Source organism: Sprattus sprattus (genome assembly GCF_963457725.1).
Source record: "Sprattus sprattus genome assembly, chromosome: 3".
NCBI classification, from domain to species: Eukaryota; Metazoa; Chordata; class Actinopteri; order Clupeiformes; family Clupeidae; genus Sprattus; species Sprattus sprattus.
In genome coordinates, this window is record NC_137922.1 from 35,196,387 (window position 1) to 35,204,993 (window position 8,607).

At 40.4% G+C, this 8,607-nt stretch overlaps 1 protein-coding gene across 1 annotated transcript; it reads left to right on the forward strand.

The window, feature by feature from the left end:
- Positions 1-7,489: 7,489 nt before the first annotated feature.
- Positions 7,490-8,287, forward strand: pde6gb (phosphodiesterase 6G, cGMP-specific, rod, gamma, paralog b; the record flags this gene model as incomplete). The annotated part of the gene is made up of 3 exons (XM_080833911.1): positions 7,490-7,620; positions 7,949-7,989; positions 8,211-8,287. The coding sequence occupies 3 exons, from the start codon at positions 7,490-7,492 to the stop codon at positions 8,285-8,287; spliced, it is 249 nt and encodes an 82-aa protein (XP_080690037.1).
- Between the last annotated feature and the right edge of the window lie 320 nt (positions 8,288-8,607).

An 8,607-nucleotide genomic window follows, 5' to 3' on the forward strand; every position in this document is an offset into this window, starting at 1 on the left:
CACTAGAGGGGGTCAAAGCACAAGAAAACATGTGGCTTAGCACTTTGCACTATGCTTTGCACCCTCACCTACGTGTTTAGCATAACGTAGCATAACTAGCTATACAGCCGCGGAAAAAATTAAGAGACCACTTCAAAATTATCAGTTTCTCTGGTTTTACTATTTATTGGTATGTGTTAAAGTAAAATGTACATTTTAGTTTTATTCTATAACCTACTGGCAACATTCCTACCAAATTTCAAATAAAAATATTGTCATTTAGATCATTTATTTGCAGAAAAATGACAATTGGTCAAAATAGCAAAAAAGATGCAGTGTCTTCAGATCTCGAATAATGCAAAGAAAACAAGCTCATATTCATTTTAAACTACACAATACTAATGCTTTAACTTAGGAAGAGTTCAGAAATCAATATTTGGTGGAATAACCTTGATTTAAAATCACAACTTTCATGTGTCTTGGCATGCTCTCCACCAGTCTTTCACATTGCCGTTGGGTGACTTTATGCTACTCCTGGCGCAAGAATTCAAGCAGCTCGGCTTCTTTTCATGGCTTGTGACCATCCATCTTCCTCTTGATCACATTTCAGAGTTTTTTTTATGTGATTCAGGTCTCGAAATTGGGCTGGCAATGACAGGGTCCTGATCTGGTGATACTCCATCCACACCTTTACTGGCCTGGCTGTGTGGCATGGAGCATTGCCCTGCTGGAAAAAACACTTTTCAGAGTTGGGGAACATTGTCAGAGCAAAAGGAAGCAAGTTTTTCTTCCGGGACAACGTTGTACTTTGCCTGGCTGAGGTTTGTAAAAGACCCTAAGGATTGAACCAAAGCCGACTGGAGGGTCTCCTAGTTCGTCTTCTCTGCAGGTACCATGCAGGTAGAGGTGAGTCGTACAATCATCAGATTAGAAAGGGCGTGTCTCTAGTGAAGTCGTACTAGGTGAATTGGATAACCATGCAAATGCCTTTAGTGTCAGTGGTGCAACGCACACCGGAAGTAAACAAAGTTGCGTCAACTGCATTAAAATATTGGTATCACATTAATCTCGGCCAAAATAATATCATATATGTACGCATTAACTTTGCCCTTAATTAATATTGTTCTCAATTTAAAGTCAGTTACTCGCTCCGCGGCCCACCAATGGGGGAAAAAAAATCTGAAACATTTTCACGCAGTGCTCCACGGCCCATTGTTGCCCATGGGTTGGGAAACCCTGATTTAGAGGACCATTTCTCAATGGTTTGGTTCTTTAGACTAGAGAATGTTTGTTTATTAATTATTATAATTACAAAGAGAGAAATAAGCAACTTTTTATCGCAACTTTCACTTGCTCCCGCAATTTCATTGCAACAAACACCTAAAAGTGCCTCAATTTTCACCACAACTTTTTGGAAAAGCCCCAGTAATTTCAGTAATTTTAGGCCGCAGCTATCACAAAAAAGGCCCGCGAAATCCTGGGGGACCATATACCATAAAAATTAATGTAAAGATACCAAGTAGTTGTTTATAAAATATAACTCAAGAAGTTGTAAATTACTGCACTGTTGCTTTGACAAGGATTCAACTTTAGTTGTAGCCAGGCACTGCAAGGGTTACACTTGAAACCAGTTCAGGTGCAGGACCACTGAAAAATTGAAACAGAGAAGTTTGTGACCAGACAAACTGCTGAGATTCTTCCTCCCCAGTGAAATGAAACTAAGCTGTTAGAGTCAGGGTGGCAATAGAGTCTTCATAAATAATTTAGGGACATAATAATGTTTTTACCTATATTGTTTTATGTAAAGCATTATTACAAAGTCCTTGATCCATAGAAAAACCCTCCTTATGTCCGTGTCTTTCTTGACCTCTCATTCAGTTCATATTTGCAATTTACTCACAATTCATTTTTAAGTGATGGGACGATTCTGATTCCCAAGCGTACAATGTAATCGTCTGCATCAGTAGGCTTTTAAGCCACTATGTTCCATCTCTAGCCTCATGCTGTGCCAGTAATTACACACACCGCACGCTTCCGAGCAGGGCATCAGAGTGTTGCCAGGCAACGCGGAACGTGAGCCGCCATGGGTGCACAGACCGTGGTTTCCGTGGCGACCGTGACCAAGAGTGAGTCAGCAGCACAGTCCAGGCAAAATAGCGTTTTACGACAGACTAATTGTAATAGAATTTTTTTCAGCATAGATCATTTCTATGAGGTGTCCAGAACAACATACTAAAAGTCCTAAGAAATCCAAGTTGAGGAAATATGTTTAATGCTCATCAATCTGAGATGTGTGCTAATAATGCATGGTAAAAATATGCCTCAAAATTTTTTTTTTTTCCTTTACTCCTATCAAAATTATTAATTACACAATGAAAGTACCCATGAAAAGTAAAAAAATTTGTATTACAAGTTTCTTTTGAAATTAATTTGAATATGCACATGAGCTCCACACTTATTGAATATGTCCATAGGCAGAAACACCATTCATATGTATGACAAATACATCGGCCAAATCTTCATCCTATCATCCTACTGCCAATGGGAGATGGCAATGTTGCTTTTAGACTGGCCTCTAACCTGAAAACTGCCTGTCTTGGTAATACCTGCCAGGGGTATGGTGTTTCTGACTATGCAATCAGGACATATTCAATAAGTGTGACGCTCATGTGCATATTCAAATTCATTTCAAAAGAAACTTGTAATACAAAAAAAGTAACTTTTTATGTATACTTTTACTATGTAAAGTTTTACTGTGGTAGGAGTAAAGGAAAAAAGTAAGCCCATTGGGTGTATTTTGGGCATATTCGATTAGTGTATAGCTCATTTGCATATTCAAATTCATTTTCAAAGAAACTTGTTATACAAAAAATGTAAATGTTCATGGGTACTTTCATTATGTAAAGTTTTATTTTGATAGGAGTAAAGGAAAAAAAAATGTTTTGAGGTGTATTTTTGCCATGCATTATTAGCACACATCTCAGATTGATGAGAATTAAACATATTTCCTCAACTTGGATTTCTTAGGACTTTTAGTATGTTGTTCTGGACACCTTATAGAAATTATCTATGCTGAAAAAAATTCTATTACAATTAATTCCATTTTTGGCTCCAAAATGGGCTATTTTGCCTGGACTATAAGCTTGACTCGTGAGGCATTCCACACCATAGACCGAGAGCAGAGTTATGCCTTGACTCAGGGGGATTACAAATGAGGTGTCAGTTTTTCAGTGACGGGGCAGCACGACTAATGACGTGCTTAGGAATGAACACAAGTGTCTAAGATGGATTTGGGATGGATGTTCTCGTACCGTGGCGTCACTGGTTTCACCATGTCCAGACTAATTAGGCTACTGTAATTCCAACAGGCTACTGTACCATGCTAAGGCTACTGTGCCATGCTTAGGATACTGTGCCATGCTAAGGCTACTGTGCCATGCTAAGGCTACTGTGCCATGCTTAAGATACTGTGCCATGCTAAGGCTTCTGTGCCATGCTTAGGCTACTGTGCCATGCTAAGGCTACTGTGCCATGCTAAGGCTACCGTGCCATGCTAAGGTTACTGTGCCATGCTAAGGCTACTGTGCCATGCTGTCAGTGGGAGCATATTGATGTTTTCGGTGCATGTAACTACGACTTGTTACAATTGTCATGCACCTGCATTGGATTTCATCTAATGTGTTTCCAAATACTTCTGGGCAACTAGGCCTATAACAGTAGACTTAGTTATCAGTGTTAAACAGTGCAAACTAACAATACATTGTTTTAATGTATGCATTGCAGCAGTAGACATAACAGCAAAATCCAAACTCATCACCAACTCAGATGCGGGGAGGTCACAGACTTTTTCAGATTTGTCCAAACAATGATGGTAACCTTTCAAAAATATACTATTTAGAAACATTGTATCCCTGTGTGTGCAAATTCTTTCTTGTGTGAATCTGGTTTGCTTCTCTGCATTTTCAGTGAGAGCATTCCTTATCCATATTATTTATATACAATGTATCTGTTAGATTACTGTTGTGTTTTTGGTTTCCCACAAAAGCCACATCACACCACATCTACAGAGCAGGAAGTTCACATCCTTCATGGGATCCACTGATCACTGTCTGCATGTGTCAATATGAATACTCACCCTCCCGTTATTTGTGCTTTGAGATTGATCGAGTCCCCCTGGCTGAGGGACCTCTAGACTGAGGTCTGCGGAGGCCTCATGCTTCATTAACCTCAGACTGAATGCAAGGCACGTTTGTCCTGTGACCTCCTGCTGGGGGCCTGCATCAACCCCATAAGTAAATGTGACATTCACAATGCATTGACCCATATTCAAATCACAGCCATTCAAACCCCAATCAGCCCACCGACAGGCATTAATGTGGGAGGAGGGAGGGAGAGGTGAACGAGGGCATTAGTCTTAGGCAGAGAGATGAGTCGTGAGTGACACTCATTTGTAATGGTGGGGTCTGATCATATGAACCTGGGATGACCGGAAATAGAATAACAAAAAAGCTTTCACAGCATGACATCATCAGCTTTCTTCAAAAGAAATGAAGTAAGCATGCTAGCAAGCCTTTTATTAGTGGCTGTTCTTGGTTTTCGGAAGGGAAGGTTTTTGCATGCCTTTTCAGTTAGATTGCTGGTCTCTGACCAAAACACCTTACTGCTACTTTAAGCAATCATAACAACATCGGTTAATAATGTCGGCTGAAATGAACATCTTAAGATTAAGTCAATCACAGCTAACATCACAAAGCAATTGTATAATGGGACACACATTCTCCAACAGTACATTATTTAGGAAATGTGAATTGGCTGTCATGCTCAACATCACAGGTCACTGGAGTTACACATTTTAGTAATACGATATACTGTTATACTGTATACACTTTTCAGATGTAGATATCTGTTGGAATCCAAACAATATCATTCATGCATTTTTAGAAGCCACAACTTGAACTTTAGGGTAGACAATTTTTAGTTTACACAACAATGCAGGACTTGGTTATCAGAACAGAACCACTTTGTAAGACACCAGCCAATTAAAAACAAAAACACAGCACACAGATGACGAGATAATTTAATGGGGAAGACACAATAATCCAGCCAGTGGGCCTGCCAAATGTGATTAGCTAATCAGATGGGCCCACGTAATCTGTTGTGTTTTGGAGTAATTGTTTTTGGTCAGTGAGCCATGGCCCATGTCCCCCTGCACTGATTTGGGACCATGGAGGAGGGAGAGGTGCAAATGTGTGGAGTGAGGGGCAACGGAGGGTGGTGGTGCTAATCCAGCCTCTGAACGCCTAGTGGCTGAGCACCCAGCCCAAGTCATAACCACAGCTGTAGGTGGGATTACATTTAGTATGGCAGCTAATCAATCTCTGACGGTGCTTAAGATTGAGGGTGTAACCTCCTTAACAGATGGAGATAAGGCCATTGCATAATAGTAGTTATGAGAAAGAGAGAGAGAGAGGGGTAGTTTCCAGACAGTTCACTACATTTATTTCCTTACCTGATAGTAGCCTACTATAATAATAGTATTATAATAATAGTAAGTGAGAAATTGACCGGAATATCTTTCAGTAATCTATGACACATTTTAATAATGTATTTATGTAATCATAATCACCAGTGAATGTGGAGCATTCTTGAAAATTTCACAGCCTACAATTTCAGTTGGTCCGCATCATCTTACATGTCTCTGCTTCTTCATGTTGTATGTAAACAAAGTCTCTGACTGAGCATTTGTATACGCATAGAAATGGTTGATGATGAAGAGAGCCCAATAATATAATAGAAGATTCTGAGTATCATTTTAAAGCTGAACAATGTAAAAGAGAAAAAAAGACAAAGAAATCACAGGATCAATAATATTGGTTTTAGTATAAACAACTACAAGCCAGATTGCAACCTAATTTTTGTGGGTGGACATTTGACTGACACAACTGTCTTTGGACCACTTCCTTTTTCCCATTCAGTAAGGACACATTTCTGAAGTCTATTGTGAAGGACACCTCTACTTTTTTTTTCAGAACCCTGATATTGACAGTCTAGAGCTGTTTCCCCCTCCCTCCATCTTTCTTTCCCCTCCACCCCAGCCCCTCCCTAAATGTCCCTTACCCCATGACAGGGGATCAGGGTTGGTAGGCGGCCCTTCCCAAATCTACAGAGGGCCAGAGAGTATTTAAGCGCTACATCATCCCTATGGGCCTCAGTCATCTTCACCTGCGCTAGCAAGAGAGAGAGCGCAACCACGCCTACCCGCTGTCAGTCAACCAAACAATCGGTAAGTCTGGATCCCGTCACTGCTTGGCTCTAACAGGGTTGAACTAGGTTTGTGCTGAAGTCTTTGATCATGGTTTGCTATTATGGACTAGGGAACATAAGAAGTGGCCATTGTGCTACCAGTAATGCTAACAGTAATGCTACTGCCAATCTGTGAGACAGGACTACATCTCTTTACTTTAAGGAGAGTAGAAAGCGCCTGACAAAAAATCTTCTTTGTTCTTTTTGATATGCTATTGTTAATCATTTTTTTGTAAAATTGATGTTGTTGTTATAACATGACTTTTAAATCATTATGTAGTTTAAACATAACTTTATTTCAGTTCAACCACATGACGAATATGAGTGGTATGGTATAACATTTGAAATGCAACTAAACAAAATTGTTATTGAATCTCAACTAATGACAATTTGAAAAAAGTAATTTTTCAACCACCACAAATCACTTACAAACTTCTCTGTTCACATACACATAACACTTTGCATGTATAAACTGTCATTTTGGAAGGTACTTCTGGGCTCTCCTTCCAATCTCCTTGGAAGCTTTCTGCAGCCTCAGCATGTTCATCGTGTCCTTGCTTTAATGGGATTATCTCCAGAGTGGATTGGCTGCATCAGTGCATCGGGCATTTATTATCTTGAGCCTGGGATTACAAAAAAGAAATGGGTCATCACCTCAGCCATATTGTTATTGTCGACTGCTCCAATGAAGAGGGACAGACATTCAATTATAACAGAGTATGATTGTAAATGTAAATACCTGGTGCCTCCTTGTTAACGAATTACACAACTGGGTTGATTGGCAAATAGTAATAGTAATGGCAGGGGTCATCTCTACCAAGGCTGCTGAGGAGTATAGGTGACCTTTTTTATGCTTGTTCTCAATGGTTTGAAACCATGGCATGCACAGTTCATTCACCAGTATTATCCAGATGAAAGGAAAGTACATACGGTCAAGGTTGGCCAGGACCCTTTGGAAATCTTATGGCGGTGATATTCTTTGTACCGTACTGTAAAATGTTAGTTGGTTGGCCGCATTTTCTAAAGCTACCCCAGAGCTCAGAGACTAAAAAGGCCTCTTAGCACTGGGCAGAATCTGTGCTGTGACAGAATCTACTGGTGTGCCCAAATAATTCTTTGCATTCCCCTTTTTTTATGGTGTCCACAGGTTTCATCGGGGGGTGAGAGCATCACAGAGACTCCTTACTAAACCCCAGGCACCCTAACCATGGACCCAGGAAAGCTGTCGGCCACCCGCGTCACCGGTGGCCCCGCCACACCCCGCAAGGGACCGCCCAAGTTCAAGCAGAGGCAGACCCGTCAGTTCAAGAGCAAGCCTCCAAAGAAGGGCATCCAGGGGTAAGCCTGACACGATGTGTGGAAATTTCTATTGCTATCAATATAGGATATCAAGATAGCATTCACTCATAAAGTTAAAAAGAGGAAATGAGGCACTCATAAAGTCAAAAGAAGAAGTACTCTGTGATTAGTGTACTGTTTATGGATGCTTGGAGAACTGAAAGCAGAATGTAAGTCTACTCATTGGGTTAAGCCTTTAGTGTGTTACCCCACACAACAATGCATACTGTAAGTAGTAATCAGGCTGTATGCAGACACTTTTGATGTCATGTGAGAGAGTGTGCCGACAATATTAAGCATGAATGTTTATCCTTGTTGTACCTCACAGCTTTGGAGATGATATCCCTGGAATGGAAGGTTTAGGCACTGGTGAGTAAAATTGCTATTTGTTTTCTTTTAACCAATATATTGGAAGACCTTTTTGTTCTCATATTTGTCATTAGACATTGTTTCACACCTCTTCTTAAACAAACAACAAATAGGTACACACTTAAAGGAAACTGTAATATGCATTAGAAAGGAATAAGTGGGAGAATGGATAATGGAGATTTGCAGTTTTGAGATCTCATCTAAATGGTTTTGCTCCACAGACATCACTGTCATCTGCCCATGGGAGGCCTTCAACCATTTGGAGCTTCACGAGCTGGCGCAGTACGGCATCATCTAAGGCCAGGCAAACTCCATCTCCCAGCATGCACACCATGTGCTCCAAACCAACTGCCTCAGTCCTGGCTATGGGCTCTCATGCAACTATCGATTCATACAAATATACATCAAGACAGCGACGTTTATAAAAATAGAAAAATCCAATGAAAAAAAGTGCACAAAAAAAAATCTTTCTGACCATCTTATTTTTTTTTCGGGGTTTCATTTTTTCCTTTTCTGCAGGAAATTGCTCAAGCTCAACATCTGCTCATTGGTAGTGGCTCAGCTCTTCCTCTTTACCTCAGATAGCCTCTCCGGACCAGACCCGGCTCATGGTTGGCT